This window comes from Brachycentrus maculatus, unplaced genomic scaffold (assembly GCF_059751285.1).
Source record: "Brachycentrus maculatus isolate JH-2025_06_01 unplaced genomic scaffold, ASM5975128v1 h1tg000282l, whole genome shotgun sequence".
NCBI lineage: Eukaryota > Metazoa > Arthropoda > Insecta > Trichoptera > Brachycentridae > Brachycentrus > Brachycentrus maculatus.
In genome coordinates, this window is record NW_028281033.1 from 616,045 (window position 1) to 636,336 (window position 20,292).

A 20,292-nucleotide genomic window follows, 5' to 3' on the forward strand; every position below is an offset into this window, starting at 1 on the left:
TTCTTTCCTCACTCATTCGTTCCACATGTCCAAACCATCTCAACACACCTTTCTTAATTTTATCGATAATGCTTATCTCAGCTTTGCATTCCCTACTTATTTCACTATTCGAACATCTATCATACATCGTTTTGTCGCACATTCTTCTGAGAGATCGCATTTTGACTGCATTCAGTCTACTTTCATCCTTCTTTTGCCAACTCCATGTTTCACATCCATACATTAGGGTAAAATAAAAAATACAATAGGGTAAAGTATAAAAATATACACTTTGTTCACAGTTGTTATACTTCTATTTTAAATTAATTAATTATTAATAATTAAATTAATTAAATTACAAATAATTAAAAAAATAATAATTGAGGTAAAATATCTGTGAACAGAGTGTACTTAAAAATAAAAATGCAATAAAACACTTTCAGTATCTTAAAATATTTATTCTTACATTTAACTTATAAAAAAAACTAAAGTTGGTTTCAAATAACCCAGTTTTGGACGATCGATCGGCATCCAAATATTTAAATTTGACACACGTGACACAAGTCTTAATTAGATTATTTGCCGGCAGCCGTTGCAAGTGGATTTCTCAGCACTAAAATGACGGAATCTCCTCTCAGGAACATCTTGGAGATAAACCTGTCCTTGTTGACTGCTTTACCCTGGAAATACACACATATTTTAATTTTACTTTTAATTTTTTATTATTATTTATTTGGTTCATCAAAGATGAAGAAGAATATGAAAGTCTGGGTATTTACGGGGCTGACGACCGTCATAGGCTTGTTTTAGTAATCACTTTACACATGTGTAACATTCACCAATTCTACCCATTATTGACAACCACACTACTCAAATTCTTGGAAATTCTATATATATGAACCAATTTAGAAACCCTGTTCTTGAATCACTAGAAATTCACTAGAGACATCAATTGGTGAGATGTAAAGAATGTTTTTACTAAGCAGAAACTCTTATATTAGTATGTGAGGTCTGAATCCTAAATTATAATCACACACATAAGAAACGCCAGAAAATACCATTTTCATTTTTATTGTTTAAGCTTATAATTTGACCAGATAATTTATTTACAACCAGACTTCCATATTCTTCTTCATCTTTGATGAGATGTCAAAAAATAACTCCTGTAAATGGAGATAAACCAGATTTTGTGAACAAGTATTTGGACACACTCAAAATGTTATAAATTTATTTGGCAGTCACCCAGTGAAATGATGTTTCTGCTAGTGTCAAGTATTTTTTTTTTTTTTACAAAAAAAAAATTAATAATAACAATTAATACAAAATTTCATAGTTTAAATGCGTTTAGCTTTATCATTTTAAAAATTATGCCCGCAATTCTAGAAATTGGGTTCAGAAAGAAGGGTGGATACTTTTTTTTTTTTTTTTTTTCTTTATTTAAAATTCTTTTGCATTACATAAATTCAAAAACAAAAAATATTTATAAAAAATAAAAATGAATACAAAAAAAGATCCCACAAAGGCATGGCCTGTGTGTGGGTATACAAAATAAATAGTCATAGTACAGGGTATAAGGGTATAGGTTTCTAAGTATAATTAGTTAATACAAAATACAAAAAACTTAATTTAAATACAAAAAAAAAAATACTTGACTCTCAGTGAGCAATATTTATATATATATTTTTTTTTAATTAAAACTTAAACATAAAAAAGATGACAAAGTAAAAAAGTAAAAAGCTAGCGATCAAGTGCTAAATGAAAAAGGAACTCAAATCTGTCTCTTTTATAAATAATCTAAGCAAATTTTTAAATTTACACGAACTTAGGGAATTAACATCTAACAAATAGTCTTTGTGGAATAAGTTGAACAGTTTTGGAGCTATGAAAAATGAGTGTCTTTGCGCAAGTCTGGATTTACAAAAAGGGATTTCTAATAAATTATTAATTCGTTGGCTAGATCTATTATTATTTTTAGGAAATAAATGTTGGCGCAAATAAACATATTTTAGACACTGTTGGCAATAGATTTCTCGTAGCTCCAAAAGTTCGGCTTCCTGAAATAATTGGTGTGAAATAATAACTTGGGTGGGGAGTTGGATTCCTGCCCGTGTTAGGGTATGTAGAAAGTTCTCCTTCTCTGTTGCGAGCGGACACTGAATGAATATTTAAATGATATTTGAATATAGTTTTTTTTAGTTAAAAGCTTGGCTTGAACTGAGTTCCAGGACCTTTTATGTTTAAAAAAAAAGCCCTAAGTATACACCACTAATTATTATACTAATTAGGGTCGGGTTTGATGAAAAACTGCCCAACAATAATGTGTTAATTTAAAGGAGACAGCAGCATAGGTTTTCGCACATTTTTTTGGCTATAAACTCATTACTAACAAATGATGTATTTATATAAGAGGAGGATCTAGATCACACGTTCTTTGGGTGCCCGTTGAATGACGGCTACCCGAGCTTCCTTCCAGACCTCTCCAGCATAAACGTTCCATTTGCCACCAGCATCTTAACCTTATAAACCTCCCCTAACAAACTTGTACATAAAATAATTTGTAAATATCTTAAAATTAATTGCATGAATTTGTAAAGGTGTACAATAACTCACTAAACAAACTAACATTACTAATAAAACTAACCCCACTAACAGGAATACTAACACTTGAAAGTCAAATGTAAAAAGTGGAAATAAAAAATAACTCAACACTGGCTATAACACCCAAGATGAGTGAAATGCCATTAATAAGAAGAAGATAAAATTATTTCAGCGCAAATTAAGTTTCATTAACCGGATCCACGCGGCTCGCATAACCGTATGTGTTTTCATAAAACATGCCCCATACGCGGCTGACATAACCGTATGTGTTTTTACATTGCTCCAAGTTTCGAACCTCAGTTCAACTTGGAAGGATTATTTCATGGTGTGGAACTTTGGATAAAATAATACATCAATCCTTGGCCTCATGACATCTGTTGAAATATCTGACTAATAATTTGTAACATCACAAGGATAAATAAAAGAACACATCCCTGATTTTTCTTGCTGTCGGTAATTAGTCCGCGCCATAATCATGCCCTATATCTGTCTCACTCTCGACGCTACGCATCGCCAGTGGGTAAGAGCGACTCACCATGCGTGCTTTGATTTATTTATGTTACGATCTTATTTGTTTATATTACAATATATTTCAAGAATAATGTGACACAAGTGTATTATAGAGTACCAAAAAGGCACAATGAATCCCATTGAACGTTTTTGTTTAGAAAAATAAATCGTTTCTTAACTAAATACATGATAAAAGTAATCATTTTAAAAACGGTGAAATACCGCAGCGTAAGGGCGTCTCTCAGGAACAAAGTTGTTGCGGTTAAAAGGTTAACAAACTGCACAAGATCTTACTGCGAGAAATTAAATGTTAAATTTTGTTACTTAACCCTTTCGTAGGCGGTGGGAAGATGTATTCCCACCTAAGGAAATGGCACAAAAAAGTCATTGGGAAGCGGTGTTTTCACTTGGATCATACTAATGTCAACTGCTGATATATTCTGGAATATTTTCCAATGAAATATTTTACAACTAACGGTCAGTTTTCGACAGTACATCGTTCGGAGTGGACAAAGTCGAGATTTTTTATGTCGGAATTCGGAGTTTTTTTCCCAAAAAATCGTTTTATTCAGTGTTATGTGCTTTCTAAGCTATAAACTGTTATATTTCTATCACCGTATATATTCATGTTTACATTGATTAATAAATGTCTGAAAACACGCACGTCGTTCATTTATAATCAAGTGTCAAAGTGGTGGGAAATTTATATCCCACGAAACTAAATGTGACCAAAATTATTAGTGTATATTTTTTTTAAATTATGTTTTTTTAAAAAGTTATGTTACTGCTAACTTTCATTATTATATTTAGATGGCTAAAAATGGAATGCGCTCGAAGATATGGAAAAAATATTGGAATATTTCCATTGTTTGCGTTCCGACGAAGAATATACAGATTATAAGGAATAAAATTTGCCCACCAAAGGATTAAAACTAACCTTCTTTCCCTTGCCGGTGCGGGGCATCTCGGTCCACATCTCCTTGACGTTCTCGAGAACCATGTTACAATGCCGATCGAACGCTCTCACACGCCCGAGCAGTTTCTTGTTGTTTCTGCAGTTGATCAAAACTTGCGTGTTATTCTTCACGGACTGCGTGAGAACCGAAAGCGGCCCGGTGCTGAACTCCTCTTCCTCGATCTTCGCGAGCTCTTCCAAGCTCAGCTCGGAGCGGGGTTTAGCGGCGGAAGTCCTGAATGGCGAGAAAACAAAACTATTATTGAAAGAAAGCGTCAAATTTTGAAGAATGCTTTGAAATGCGCTTAAGTTTACTTACATTGTTTTTTAGATTATAAAGGTTGAAAAGTAAATATTGAACAAACGTAGAGAAAACGTTTTAAAGCACGCCGAAAGTCGGCGAAATTTGACAGTTGGATTTTGTCTATGGTGAAGACCACAAGCAAAAAAACTTTTTTAAGTACCTAATGTATTAATATATTAACCGGGGTTTGTTGTATAAAACCAATTAGATAATGTCGCTTGTTTTGTTGCTTGTCGCCTAGTAAAATTTAAATTGACAGTGTCAATTATAAAAACATTTTTTAATATATTTTTATTTACTCACAGCTTTTTTTATGATATGAAACAGATATAGTAATTGTTATTATTTGAACATGTAAACCGTTTAATTTCGCAGTAAACATCAACAACTTTTTATTTTTATCTTCAATATGGTTAACAAAAATAATAAGAATAAAACTCAAGTTAATCAATTGTTAACCACCATGAATAAAAAAAATCAAAATTTATCAGTAATAATTCAATAGTATGATCACATGCAAATTTTATCTTGAACGTTTTCTTATATTGTCACCGTTTTGTGGTTTATTAGTAGGTATTAAAAAATTGTGTCTACCTACTAATGTAACATTCATTAATATTTTCATGTTTTATGGTGGGGACTGACCGGAGCTATTTCGTCGTATTTAGAAAATATTCGTATAGTCAGTATAGCGAGCCGAGAGCTCCATCCATATTCGAAGGGCTCGCTGCGAGCGACGTTACGACGAAATGCTCCGGTCAGTCCCACCTTTATAGGCAAGTTCGGATGGACCTCGCTAGTTACTTATTTAAATACAAAAAATATTTTAGGATGTTTTAAAATTTGACTTTTTGGTAAACCGATGGGGATGGTATTCATTATTTTTTCTCGGAATATACGTATTTCTTTCCAGTATATGTTTTTAAAATATTAAATGGATCTTTGTCAGACGGAAGGAATATCTAATTTAACATACTCAACCTATAAAGGATCGTATTAGACTGGTTTTGTGTTTATAACAGCCGATATAATTAATATTTTCATTCATCATTTTCATTTGGAGAATTCGCCTTCGAAAACACGTTATTTTCGTAAGTTGGCAATGAATGACGTCACAGAAACGGTGGAGTTATTTAAATGTTGGTGTCATTGCTAAATTATAGGCGGCTCTATTTGTTGATGTCTTTGGTCCACCCTCCCACCCTCCCCTCCCCTCATATTTGCATAATGGTATTGTAGTGGTAAAAAAACAATCCATACTACTACTATTACAGCTCTATAAACCATATGACGTCATTAAACGTTCGATGACGTACATTTTATGACGTATGCGAACGCATTGTTTTCGTTTTATTCAAATGTCTAAAGTTTAAACTTTAATATCTCCCTTAGTTCCCTACAGATTTCAATAACAATGTTATCGATAGTCTAGTGATTTTTACTATTAATTTAATAGCTAATAATCCAACATCGTGACAAAAGCCTATTGTCAAATATATAAGGAGTTAGAATTACTCAATACGCGAACAAATTGGTCCATTGATTAATTGGCGCCACTAGCTTGAAAATATCGAATTCAATAACCGAACTAAGTAGCAACTTATTTTAAAGAAGTCACTATTTAATTAGATTATTTTATTGAGTTTAAGATGATTTCGTTAAAGTAAAATTTGCAATGATTAAATACTAATTTATAGTAATGATAATGACGAAAAAAGAGGAGAGGGTTTAGTATCATATTAGATACATACATAATAGAATACCATTACCGAATCCTAATTTTAATACCCGGAAAAAGTAATAAGTACCCGAATAACGCCTGAATATCACCACAAAAAGTAATAAATTCAAAACACCTCTGACCCCAATCGAATTGGGTTCACCCCTTGACCGTTTTTAACCTGTTGACTTATTTTGACTTTTAGGGCTGATGACAACTTAAGCTGCTGTAGAATTTGCATTTGGGTCAGGTTATATATGATTCATATCGCTCACTCCTTTTAAGAAATATAAGTCATAAAAAAAACTAGATTTTTCAGAACAACGATTTTATAGTTTAAAAATATAAAACAGTGTATTAAAAATAAATTACTAGCCACCTATTGAACTTTTTACTGTGCAACAGATCTTTTTAGGTAAAACCTGAAAGTTTTTTTTCTCTATTTGAATAATATTAAGTATATTTAAAAAAATAATTAAATAATACCATTTCTTTAAAATGCAAAAACAACAACTTCTGCCCTATAGCGGGTAAATATTAAGTAAAAAATATGCCACTTTTGCTGGGATATAGTACATTTTCTGGGCGTTCCGAAAACATGCACAACTGAAAATTAACATTTTTTGATTTATGACGTTCTTGAAAGGAGTGAGCGATATGATAATTTGACACTGTCAACTTGATAAATTAGACTGTTTTATAATATGTCTGTGTGTAAAATTGTTTGAAAGAATAATGTCGGGTTGTGGTCCAGTGGTTAGTGTCGCGGACTCTCAAGTCAGAGTTTCTCGGTTTGAACCCACTCTCCCAAAATTTAAAACCTATTTCTAATAATAAGCCGCTTAGGTTCACAGAAATAGTGTAAAATTTAAGTGTTAAACTATTTACAATTTTTTTGTCAATAATATAAACACACATATTTCTCTTTAAAAAAAAACATAATATGATAATGTGAACAAAAAAATTAAAAGGCTGTTTTCTAGCGTTTCTCATGTGTGTGAATATAATTTAGGATTCGAATCTAACAAACAAGAAAAATATTTTTTAATCTCTCTATAGATGTCATTAGTGAAATTCAAGTCAATTCAAGCAATATGTTTCTAATTTGAAAAATATATACATATGTGTAGAAGTTTCAAGAATTTGAGTAGTGTGGTTGTCAATCATGGGAAGAATTGGTAAATGTTACACGTGTGTAAAAAATATCCCTTGAACCAGCCTTTGACGGTTGTAAGCCCCGGGAATACCCACACTTCCATATTCCGTATGTTGAGATGTCAAAAAATAATTCAATAATTGGAGATAATCCAGACCTGTGAGCAAGTATTTGGACACGCTTAAAACGTTGTTAATATGATTAAAGTGAATATAAAAACTTAAATGAATCAAAGGATAACCAGTTCAATAACACTTCTGATCTTTAAAAGGGCGTTTTTATGCTCTGGATAAAGATTAATTAAAAATACATAAATTCAAGGTATCACTACGCCCTTTTGGGCGGTGTCGAATTTGAGATCAAAAGAATTTAGCCTTGTTGCAACGAAATGCATCGAGTAACAAGAATATTTACTGCATCACGTTCGGTGGTCGCATGTCGATATTAAATTTAAGTATGTATCTTGTTTTAAGGGCAAGGCTGCCTACATTTTGTCGGCTGAACTTGATCGTGAAACCTTTAGGACTGCATATTTAAGGGGGAGAAATATTTGAAACAATAAAAGCATAACTCAAGCTCTTGTTGACCTTTAAAACTTGACACTGTCACGAAATGTCAGTACGAAAAAATTGCGCGTGCAGTACTGTACACGCGATCGAAGTGAAACTTCTTAAACATAAAGAATAACAGAGATTTGTTTATGAGAGACAGACAGAGAGAAAAAGAGAGAGGAGCATCTAAAAAAACAATTTTTTTGTTGTTGCATAAACATAATTTGTTTATTCAATATTAACATTGTCATTGATTAGTGCATTATTAGTATAGTGATATTAATAGTTTGTGATATCTATTATATACAAATTTTATCTGATATTTTTTACTGTTGGAAACGCGTTGGAATGTATAACTCTATTACTCCTCCCTTCGTTATCTCTCACATGTAACGAAATGTGCCTAATAAACGTGACGCGTCCTTGAATTTTCACTCTCAATTCTTGTCCAATTGTTGGTTATGGAAACGCCGCTTAAGAAGTTTCACTTCAAAAAATATAAAGTCAGTCCTTCTTCCGTCTATAACCTGCATTAAGTTAAAATCATCATATTATTTAGTAAATTATCGTTGCTATAAAAATCACAAAGCGAACGCAATCGCCTTCGTTGAACATAAGTAGATTTTTAAAGATAATTTAAAGGGTTACCTACCTGTGCAATATTTCATGACATAATCTCAGGTTTTTAAGGTTTACGTCACTTTGCGCATGACCAGATCTTTATTTTATTTGAATTTAAGTATTCTGACAAAAAAAGTGCTTAATCATAAAAATATATTTAAGTAAGTTATATTTATTAGTGTTTTTACTTCCTGAATTAAAAAAATACTAACTTCGTTAAAAATACTGCATCGCATTGAAGCAGAGTTATCTTGATCATTAATTGGCTGAAGACAAGGTGATTTTTCCTGCGCTTCAAGCAGTAATAGTCCATGGGGATATTAAATAATAATTAATGTAAAAAAAAACCACTATTGTTTTCTTAAATTAAAGATAAAAACTGAGAAAAAGCAATAAATAATTGAATATGTATGGTCGTATATGATTTTTGAGGCGTGTGTACTCATTATATTATGAATATTTGATGTATACTTACTACCTACACTTTGTGGACTCCTGTGCAAAATTATAATAAAAGTAAATCTCATAGATTGTCAACTGTGGTGTATTTAAAAAAAATAGTGCCGAGGACTCTTTAATTGATTTAAACGCTCCCTTCATATTTATAGTTCTCTGAGGGAATTCTGACGTTAGAAAATATTGAGAGGCAATCTTCACTAAGGACATTCGTTTGATAATGCCCTAACAAGGCGAAACAATTGTCACAATATAATTTTTTTGTGTTTTTTGTTAATAAAATACAACTTAGTAGACTCAAAAAATCTGTGTTTGATTTAAAATTAATACATAAATTAAAATGAAGTTCTACAAATTAAACGCCAAGTCAATAAATAATTCACTAAGTACGCCTGACCATATATTATGCTATCTCACCCCATTTACATATGGGTCATTCCAACATAATGGTCGTTACAATCTTACATATTTTAGATTATATTTAATAGGACTCATCTTCATATAATTGTTAAATAAATAACTCACACACAAAATAAATAATACAAAAAAATCTAATAATTTTTAAGTATAAACAATAAACAATGAGTATAAGTCCCTTTCCAAGCTCAAGAGCTTAGTCCCTTTCATTTTTAAGAACAAAATTTCAAAACTTTATAAAGTCATCATAAATGTCCCTTTTTAATTTGGTATGACATATAGTGTGATCTGTTTGGTTTTTCGAACGATGTTTTCAGTTTTTCATCCCTCTAGCGGCCGATAAAAAAACAAAACTACTGCGCATCCCATCTGCGCAATATTTCGTTCAAATTAGTTCGATTTCCAACAAAAGCAAAAATTTTCGAGTGATTTAATTGGCTGAATAGATATTTGACAAAAAATGGCGGACGCTATTGCACCGTCAATAGCCCAAGTCATATAGTCAAATAAATAAACAATTGGATGGATGTAACATTTGTCATATAAAATGTAAAGTACCTAATAGACAATTGATATCAGAATTACTGTTGTCGATATCTGAATCCGACCATCTCGAAAGATCGCATCTGAAGGCTATATTATAAATGTATTAAGTCGACAGCCCAGTTCTGTCTGACGATTGACATTTAAGACCGAATTAAACGGATCACATTGTCGCATTGTTCTGACAACAGCTCTGATGCATATATGGCACAAGAAAAATGCAGGTTTTTCTTGTGGTATTTTAGCATATCGGCACATATGCACGCAAACGCACACGCAAAAGAAATTAGCCGAGTACCTACCTGACATTTTAATCCTTAAGGTGAGCACCTCTAGATTCATTTAATTCCGCGGAGTACCTGACTACCTACAGTAGTACCTACCTATATTTAGAGAACTTATTTTTTATTTTAAATATCGTAGTCATACAGGAGAAAGTGACCAAGTGCATTTTTTACAAAAACGTGATCATTGACTATTTGATATCTTACTAGCTTAATATTACCCTGAAAAAAAATTCCAAAGGATTTTAACTTGTACAATATATTGACTTGTTAAAAATGACTAACTGCATTGATGTTCATTTTCTTGCCAAGCAAAAGTGACTTAAATGGCCCTCCTGAACATTTTACGTTTTGTTTGTTAGTTGGTCACTTTCTTCTGTACGACTACGATATAGATCCTTATGTTGGTATGTGTGGAATGATTTTTTTCTGTCTGACTTGGTAGAGTACTACTTAAATACCAAATTTAATATATCGATCCCGGATCGATTTTTTCGACTGTTTTTGATAGTAACAATACTATTTTTTTAAATTAAATTTGACTTAGAAAGTACCACAAATTCTTAAAATCTATTGTGAAACGATACTTAAGCATTCAGCATCATTTTCAATCACACCGGAATGATGCGGAATGCATCGAAACACGTGTCACAATAAATTTTAAGAAATAGTGGTAATTACCGAATAAAACTTAAATTAAAAGTATGTAGATAGTGAGTGTCGACTCAAACAATGAAATGATAATAATTCACAACATTTTGGATGTGTCCAAATCGTTGTTCACAAATCTGGGTTTCTCCATTTTTTGTTTTTGTTTTTTAGAATATATCATTTTTAAACCCTTTATCCGCACCCCAATGGTGCATAGGGCACTGCATTATAAAACGTAGTGTTATCTTGATCGTTAACACATGAAGGAAAGGTGACCAGCCCTCCGCTTCAGGTAGGGTAATATTGAATAAATATTAGAGTGAAAAAATCACTTTATATTTATTTGACCCCCCCTAGGAATCGAACCCGGGACCTCCAAAATGGTAGCCGAGCGTGCTGAGCACTACACTACGGAGGCGGACAATTTAGAATATATACAAATATATAAAAAAGTTAATTTATTATTAGATTAAAACCAATATTTTTAGCTTTTCCACTTTTTTATTTGACCAGCGACCGGGTTTCGTCGTTACCGACATCATCAGACTGGTAACGACGAAACCCGGTCGCTGGTCAAATAAAAAAGTGGAAAAGCTAAAAATATTGGTTTTAATCTAATAATAAATTAAAAATGCAATTCCATCACGAAGTGTCAGTGGATAATATAAATCTATATAAAAAATTAACTCGTAACCTTTCAATAACTCTTTCTTTTCAAAACTTTATAATTATTTCGACGAAAAACTTATTTTATAAAACAAAAACGGCGTTTTAAGAAAAAAATAACAATTACGTAAAATGTACCTGAATTTAGAGAAAATTGAGTTGCGACCTAACGAATACTGGGCCTTAAGGTATCGGTGTTCTGACCGCAGCAGATAAATGTTGGACATTGCTACTGTTGAAATAATATTTAGTAGATGTCTCAAATATCAAATCGATCTAGTCGTATTTCTTGTGAGAAGTGTGTCGCGTATGATGGTAGTAAATAGATCGAACGGCTCACCTTACCTGTAGCAAAGACTGATGACAAATTTACTTACCTAACATAAAAATGGCGTAACAAGTCGCTCACTCCTTTCAACAACGTCATATTTCAAAAATCATCAGTTTTCAGTTGTGTATATTTTTTTGGAATGCCCATAAAATGTACTATACTCCAGAAACAGCGGCTTATGTTTGACTTAATATTTACCCGCTACAGGGCAGAAAGTGTTGTTTTTGCATTTCGAAGAAATGGTATGGTTTAGTTATTTTTTAAATTAACAAAATATTTTTCAAATGGAGAAAAAACCTTCAGGATTTACCTAAAATGATCTATTGCGCAGTAAAAAGTTCAATAAGTGGCTTGATATTTATTTTTGGTATATTTTAAAATATTCTTAAATTTTGAAAACGAAGTTTTTTGATATATGACGTTGTTGAAAGGAGTGAGCGAAGTGTTCTTGAAACTGTGGTTCGTGTTGCATTTGAGGCTTTTTGGCACCTTGTGAGTGCCTCAGATACTAACGTGCGCCACTAAAACTCTGTTGTTGGAAAACATGCTCTTTTTTTACAACTGTATAAGTATCTTCTTCTGTCAGTATCAGGTCCTGACGTCGACTACCATTTGAGAGCAATAGTCCTTGTATTGAGCAGCTAAACAGCGCCTCGACGGTCCTGATCCCCGTCCAATGTCGTTTATCTCCTGGCTTCGGAATATACGGAATGTAGAATAGTATACCTCAATTATTTGATCAGTTAAAACAATATTATCGAGCGTTACCTTATCAAAAGTAGAAAACCAATAGTATAATTGACGAAAATCAAGAATAGTGCCTTAAATAATAAAAAAACAATCGCTTAAAACCTGAATTCCAGATTCGACGAAAATGATTAAGATAATCCTGGATATATTTTGTTGATCTATCCAAAAACTTATTTAAATAAATAACTTATTGGATTTAATTCTCTTGTCCATCAAGGACGAAAGGCTTTAAACTAGATTATCAACATATTTATTATTATTATTAACCCTTTGTTTACTAAATTCACCATATCATTAATTAATTAATTTTTTTTTTAGTTGCTTGAGAAAATTCTCCTTGCCTATTATGTACAAGGATTTATAGCATATTCTGGTTGTGAAAATGATAGTGAGTGTTAGTAGTAAATAATAAATGAATAAGGTTGATCCCTAAAAATAAAACTATGAATTCAATTTATTTGACTATAACATTTAAATTGATGCAATATGGATGTTCAATAATGGGCAGAGTGGTGAACGTTACACAAGCTTAAAAAGTAATCAGTTGAGCCATGTAAGGTAGGTCGTAAGCTCTGGAAAGCTAAGACTATATATATATATATATATATATATATATATATATATATATATATATATAAATATATATATATATATATATATATATATATATATATATATATATATATATATATATATATATATATATATATATATATATATATATATATATATATATATATATATATATATATATAAATATATATATATATATATATATATATTTATATATATATATATATATATATATATATATATATATATATATATATATATATAAATATATATATATATATATATATATATATATATATTTATATATATATATATATATATATATATATATATATATATATATATATATATATATATATATATATATATATATATATATATATATAAATAAATATATGTATATATATATATATATATATATATATACATACATAAATATATGTATATATATATATATATATATATATATATATATATATATATATATATATATATATATATATATATATATATATATATATATATATATATATATATATATATATATATATATATATATATATGTATATATATATATATATATATATATATATATATATATATATATATATATATATATATATATATATATATATATATATATATATATAAATATATATATATATATATATATATATATATATATATATATATATATATATATATATATATATATATATATATATATATATTTATCAACTTTATGTATATATATTTATCAACTTTATATATCCACTGTTGTTGGATTCCTTTCGTATGTCAGTTGTAATATTCATCTCATTTGAAAAACTTTTTTTAAAGATATATGGATATTTCATACGTAACATGTATATATAATTCCGTGTCTACTTTGAAAAATAAAAAAAACCTTAAATAAGAATTGAAAGCAATATGATATAAAAATTACAAAGATATATAAATTTATTTAAAATTTTATAAAACAAGAAAATTGTAGGTTTTTCTAAATTTAGAATTTGTTATTAATATTAACATATGGTGTATTTATTATTTGCGTAATTACATTTTGTAAGATCATATATTTAATTAAATTTTCAAGGGTCAGTGGGCGAGATAGGGTTAATGATAGTAACCACAAATCATACAATTAAGGAGACCCATTTAGTGTTTTAATAACATGTAATTTAACCTTTAATGACCAGCCAACATTAAATAAACCCATGAATTATTTTAATGGGAATTTAACATAATTATCAGTTTGCGTCCAAAGTGTTAAAGTAACTCTCCTCATTAAATAAATAGGTGAAGCTATATGAAAGATGGAAACGTGAAGTTAATAAATATATATGATAGATAATAATAATTTGGCAATAATTATATTAAATTATATATATATTACATAAAGTACATCTATCATACATCGTTTTGTCGCACATTCTTCTGAGAGATCGCATTTCGACTGCATTCAGTCTACTTTCATCCTTCTTGTGCCAACTCCATGTTTCACTTCCATACATGAGTTGGAACCAGGACTTCGTTGTGCACTGCCAGTTTAGCTTCCGCTGATAGGTTTTTATTTGCTATAACTGATTTCAGTGCACCATTAACTTTGTTCCCAGCATTCACTCTCCTTTCTAAGTCTTTATCAATCTTTCCATCCCTAGAAAACATACTACCCAAATACACGAAATCATCTACCTGTTCCAAAATCTCTCCGTTTACCAATATTTCACATTCAGATCTGCATTCTTCTCTTTCAAAAACCATAAACGATGTATGATAGATGTACGAATAGTGAAATAAGGAAGGAATGCAAAGCTGAGATAAGCATTACCGATAAAATTAAGAAAGGTGTGTTGAGATGGTTTGGACATGTAGAACGAATGAGTGAGGAAATAACGGTAAAACAAATTTATGAGGCGAATGTTAGCGGGAAAAGAAGCAGAGGAAGACCGAGAAAAACATGGCACGATCAGGTATGCCAAATACTTGAAAGTGGTCAGGTTAGGAGTCGTAACAATCGGCGGGTATGTATGAGGAGATGCATGAACGTGGAAGAGGTGAAGAACGTTTGCAAGGACAGAGTGGTGTGGCGCTCTATTCTCTCTGCCTACCCCTGCGGGGAAGCGGCGTGATGGTTAGTTAGTTAGTTAGTTACATAAAGTAAACCTAACTTATACCTCTTTTGGTCAAAAGAACTTTAATTATTATGCAATAATTTGTACAAATTGCTTCCATTATCCAAGTATTAAAAACAGAAACCAAATATAAAAAAGCTATTCATAAATGCACAACGAAGGTGGGTAGATCTGAAATAGAACGAATCATTCGGCCATGACGTATTTGATTGCATGTCATAAACAATATCATGTCGCTATATAAATAAGTATTGTTAAATGTGCCCTCGGCACTCAGTCAGGGCTCATTATTGTAATTTGTACTTGTATTTGTATGTTGAAATAAAAATAATAAAATAAATAAATGAAAATTGTTTTAATTTTTTTCATTAATTGATTCGACAGTCATTTTGTGGTAATATCTATAAATTTGCATTTTAATTTTTATTGGTATACCACTATTTCATAAAATCCATTGTGACATACGTTTTAATGAATTCCACATCATTATCAAACACCGTCATTGAAAATGATGCGGAATGCATCGAAATACGTGTGGCAATAATTTTCAAGAAAAAGTTATGCAATTTTCAAAGATTCGTTTGAAAATGCCATAACTTGGTGAAACAATTATAACAATTTTTTTTTAATGTTTTTAACAATAAAATACAATTTAGACTCTAGTAGTCTCAAAAAATCAGTGTTTGATTTTAACATATAATACATAAATTAAAATGGAGTTCTACAAATTAAACGCCAAATCTATAAATATGTCTATACTACTAAGTATTATGTATAACATGTAATAACAAAAAAGTCCCTCTTCAAGCACAAGAGCTCAGTCTCTTTTTTGGAGAGGCTAAGCGCTACTTTAATTATAAGATTGTATTCAGTAGAAATGTATATAAATTGTATTAAATTATTAAAAATGTAAATATTTTTAAAAAATAAATAAAAAAGTTGAACGAAACTTATTCCACCTTTTTTCTTGATATTTAAAGCAGAGAAAACAAACCTAAAAAGATCGATACAATTCAAACTGGATCAACCAGAATTTAATTTTTAATTTGATTGTGTGAACGCGTCACTATCGCCTTACATGCGTCTTGAAGGAGTATATAAGTGCCCTGCTCACATCCTGACAGGCACAGTTTCTGACAACAGTCCTAGGAGATAAGTCTCTAGGAGGTTGATTCAGTGATTCAGTTGACGAACGATCCTACGAAGATGAAAGCCTTTGTGAGTACTCTTCTTTAATTCAATTAAAATGCTACTTTTTTTCAATTGAAATTTTAGTTGAAATGTTAGTATAAAACAACATTTTGAGTGTGTCGAAATACTTGTTCACAAAATCTGGATTATCTCCAATTATAGGAGTTATTTTCATATTTTTTTGACATCTCATCAAAGATGAAGAAGTATATGGAAGTCAGGGCATTTACGGGGCTGACGACCGTCATAGGCACAGTATATAACCACTCATCGATTTTTTTTCGAGACGTACCCGTCTCTTCGTCAGGGTAGTCACTAAAACAGCATGCAAACAAAACTTTACGTCACTACCATAGCAACATTCACACAATGATAACTACTGCAATAAAAAAATGAAGGGTAGTAATGTTCGTATACAATCATTCATCATTTTTTTTTGAGACTTATCAATCTCTTCGTCTGGATAATCACTACAATAGCATGCAAATAATACTACACGTCACTAACATAGCAACATTCACACACTTATAACGGCACAAAGTCGTGTTGATTGTCCTGACGAAGAGACGGATGCGTCACGATATCGGTAGACAAAAATCATGTGAGTGCTTTTACAGTAGTATTTTTTGATTATATTATATTGTATTTTATTATTAAAAACACAAAAAAAATTAAATTTGCGACAATTGTTTCATAACATATTCAATACCATATCATTTTCAAAGCAATGGAGTTCTTCAAATCAATTGCAAATCTATGAATAAGTGATTACACAAATTTATGAAGTGATCAGTTAAGCCAGCTAAATACCAGGTCCACCAAATACAAATACCAGTTTTACCAATAATATTATAAATTTTATAAAATGTGCTAAAAAGTATCATCAAAAAACATTCCAGAAACATCTATATTTCTCTATCTGTGGATACATAAATAAATTGAAAAATGCTCTTATTTTCAAACCCTTCTCAACACCCGATGGTGCATAGGGCACTGCATCATAAAAATACAGTGTTCTCTTGATCGTTAACACATGAAGAAAAGGTGATCAGCCCTCCGCTTCAGGTACCAGTCCAGGGTAATATTGAATAAACATTAGAGTGAAAAAGTCACATATATTTATTTGACCCCCCTTGGGAATCGAACCCGGGACTACCAGTACGGTAGCCGAGCGTGCTACCTACGGAGGCTCTTATTTTACAAATGTTTTATTTTTATATTCAAATTTTAATGTGGACATGGCGGCTTTTGAACTGTCCCGCTTTTCTCTTGATGCCAGTAAAGCATGTTTTGATTCATTGACTGGATGGTAAGGACGTTGAATTAATTGATTTTTAAATGTTAACACTACTGGTTTGGGTGTGGTACTTCGTATTTCGCAATGAGCGATGGCGCAGTGGTAGTGATCCAGTTTCTGTAACTGCCGGTTCGATCCCACGCAAGGCCGATGAGCCTTCAGCGTCACGAAATGAGGAGAAAATTATATGTAATTGCACAGTATGGTGGGTCATTGAATAATTCAATTTGTCACGAATGTTACAGTATCATATGTAAATGCAAGCTGGCTGATAATTAATTTTAATAATTTAGTAAAGTTATTTTTTTTGTTGTTCTAGTAACCAAAAAAAAAAAATTTTCTCACAAAAAATAGACATTCCTTTGTACATTGTACATTTCATCCCAAATCTGGGTATTCAAAAAGCCTATGACCTATCATGGGCTGGTTAAGTGATCACTTTTCACACTTGTATTATTCACCATTCTACCCATGATTGAGAATATATCTATATATATATATAAATATATATATATATATATATATATATATATATATATATATATATATATATATATATATATATATATATATATATATATATATATATATATATATATATATATATATATATATATATATATATATATATATATATATATATATATATATATATATATATATATATATATATATATATATATATATATATATATATATATATATATATATACATATATATACATATGTCATCAATTTCATGACACAGTGCATATGAGTTCAAAACAGCCATCCGTGATTAGATTGAGAAAGCATTTTTTGAGTAGAGACGCTTTTATTTACATGTATGGAAGATCCGAATCCTGGATTATTTTACATACTGGAAGACCTCTGAAACCATGATTTTCAGTTTTTTGTTCAGCTATAAAATAATTGAAAAATAACAACGCATTTTGGGTTAAACAGATGGCGCTGCCATTGCAGTGAATAACGCTTTTTAAATAATTTTTTTATGAGTACGAGTACGATTTTTATGCAGATATTGAAACAAATCATAAAACTACTTTGCAATGAATCTAATATATATTTTAAAAGTGTGAGTCTCTGCAACATAAATATTTTTAATATATTTAAAATTGTTCTTTAAATAAATGTACAAAATAAAAAAAAAATCGCCATTTCGTATGTGGGATGTATACTAAAGAGGTTCTATGAATGATTTGTATTTTTCAAGTATAAGAAATGTTTTTTTAAGCGTAGAGTTGTTTGACTGTCGTGAGATGTTATTTTATTTTACATGATTTTTTTCTTTACGCAGATTGCAGTGTGCTGTGTGTTGTCGGTAGCTCATGGGTCTCTTGTAGCCATCATACCTTCCGTCTCTCACTATCACTCTCAGGACACCCTAGGACAATACTCCTACGGCTACCACGGAGGACCTTCATCCAAACAAGAGATCAGGACCATTGACGGAGTAACACACGGAGGATATTCCTACATAGATGCCAACAACATCGTCCAAACAGTCAGCTATGTGAGCGACCCCGTCAATGGATTCAGGGTAGCCGCTACGAATTTGCCTCAACAAGCTCCTCATATTGTATTTCCATTAGTGGCTCCCATAGCGCCAGCTGTAGAAACCGTCGCAACAGAACCAGCTAAAATCGAAGAAAAGAAAGAAGAAGAGTTAAAAGCTCCCGAAGATACACCGGAAGTAGCTGCCGCAAAAGCAGCACATCTTAAAGCTTACGATGAAGCTAAAGCTGCTGCCGAGGCGGCAGGTTCAAGCGAATCATCAGAAAGCTCTCGCAAACGTCGCTCAGCTGTCTTTGCACCTTTGGTCTACTATTACTCCCCTGTCATCTCGAGCCAATACGAGGTCAAAGACAATCTTGGACAGTACACATATGGATACAACGATGGTCTGTCCGCTAAGGCAGAATCTCGATCGTTCGACGGAACAACAAGCGGTGGATACTCTTACGTGGATTCCAACGGTCTGGTGCAAAACGTCAACTACATTGCCGACAGCAACGGTTTCAGGGTTGCAGCATCTAATCTTCCGGAAGCCCCAAAAGCTGTTGAAGCCCCTCTCCTCGTCGCTCCAGTCGCACCGGAAGACACTCCGGAAGTTGTGGCGGCCAGGGCTGCCCATCTTGAAGCTCACGAAAAGGCCAAATCTCAGGAACAGGCTTGAATCTAAACTGTCATATTTTTCCCATCAGACTGATTAAAATAATATTTTCATCGCCTTTGTATTGTATATTAAATATTGTATTCGTTCATTCGTTACCAAAATGTAATCAGGAAAAATACAGATATAAAAATTATGATAACTTATTTTATTTATCCTCTTTCAAAAGGTCCTTAATAAATATATAAAACCATACCTCAACATTCATTTCTATATTTTAAATATTAAAATAAAATATTTTGTATTTTAAAAACACCCTTAACATTGTGGTATGGTAATACACAAAGTGAACGATGAATGATAAGGAGAGTGTCATTAAAATGAAACACTTGGTTTTAGGGTCGACTAAGTTGTTTATTTTATTCAAAACAAAACATAAAAATAAAAATATCAAATTGGTGACAGTCATTTCGCCTTGTTAGATTTTTATC

At 31.1% G+C, this 20,292-nt stretch overlaps 2 protein-coding genes across 2 annotated transcripts; one reads left to right on the top strand and one right to left on the bottom strand.

Annotated features, from left to right (window-relative positions):
* Positions 1–416: 416 nt before the first annotated feature.
* On the bottom strand, positions 417–4,465 carry LOC148305189 (putative small nuclear ribonucleoprotein Sm D2). The gene is made up of 3 exons (XM_088267102.1): positions 4,362–4,465; positions 4,025–4,277; positions 417–659 (listed from the first exon to the last, which is right to left on the bottom strand). Coding segments are annotated over exons 1-3 (360 nt in total). The 5' UTR covers positions 4,364–4,465; the 3' UTR covers positions 417–554.
* An 11,861-nt stretch (positions 4,466–16,326) lies between these two features.
* On the top strand, positions 16,327–19,994 carry LOC148305190 (uncharacterized). Its single transcript, XM_088267112.1, has 2 exons — positions 16,327–16,418; positions 18,986–19,994. Exons 1-2 carry the CDS (start codon positions 16,407–16,409, stop codon positions 19,862–19,864), a joined length of 891 nt encoding a protein of 296 aa, XP_088123238.1. The 5' UTR covers positions 16,327–16,406; the 3' UTR covers positions 19,865–19,994.
* The last annotated feature ends 298 nt before the right edge of the window (positions 19,995–20,292 follow it).

What these genes read in the sequence shown, in the direction of transcription:
- LOC148305189 (XM_088267102.1), bottom strand. An exon ending in GCACCGGCAAGGGAAAGAAG is followed by an intron (nt 660 to 4,024) that starts GTTAGTTTTAAT and finishes GTGTATTTCCAG; the next exon opens with GGTAAAGCAGTCAACAAGGA.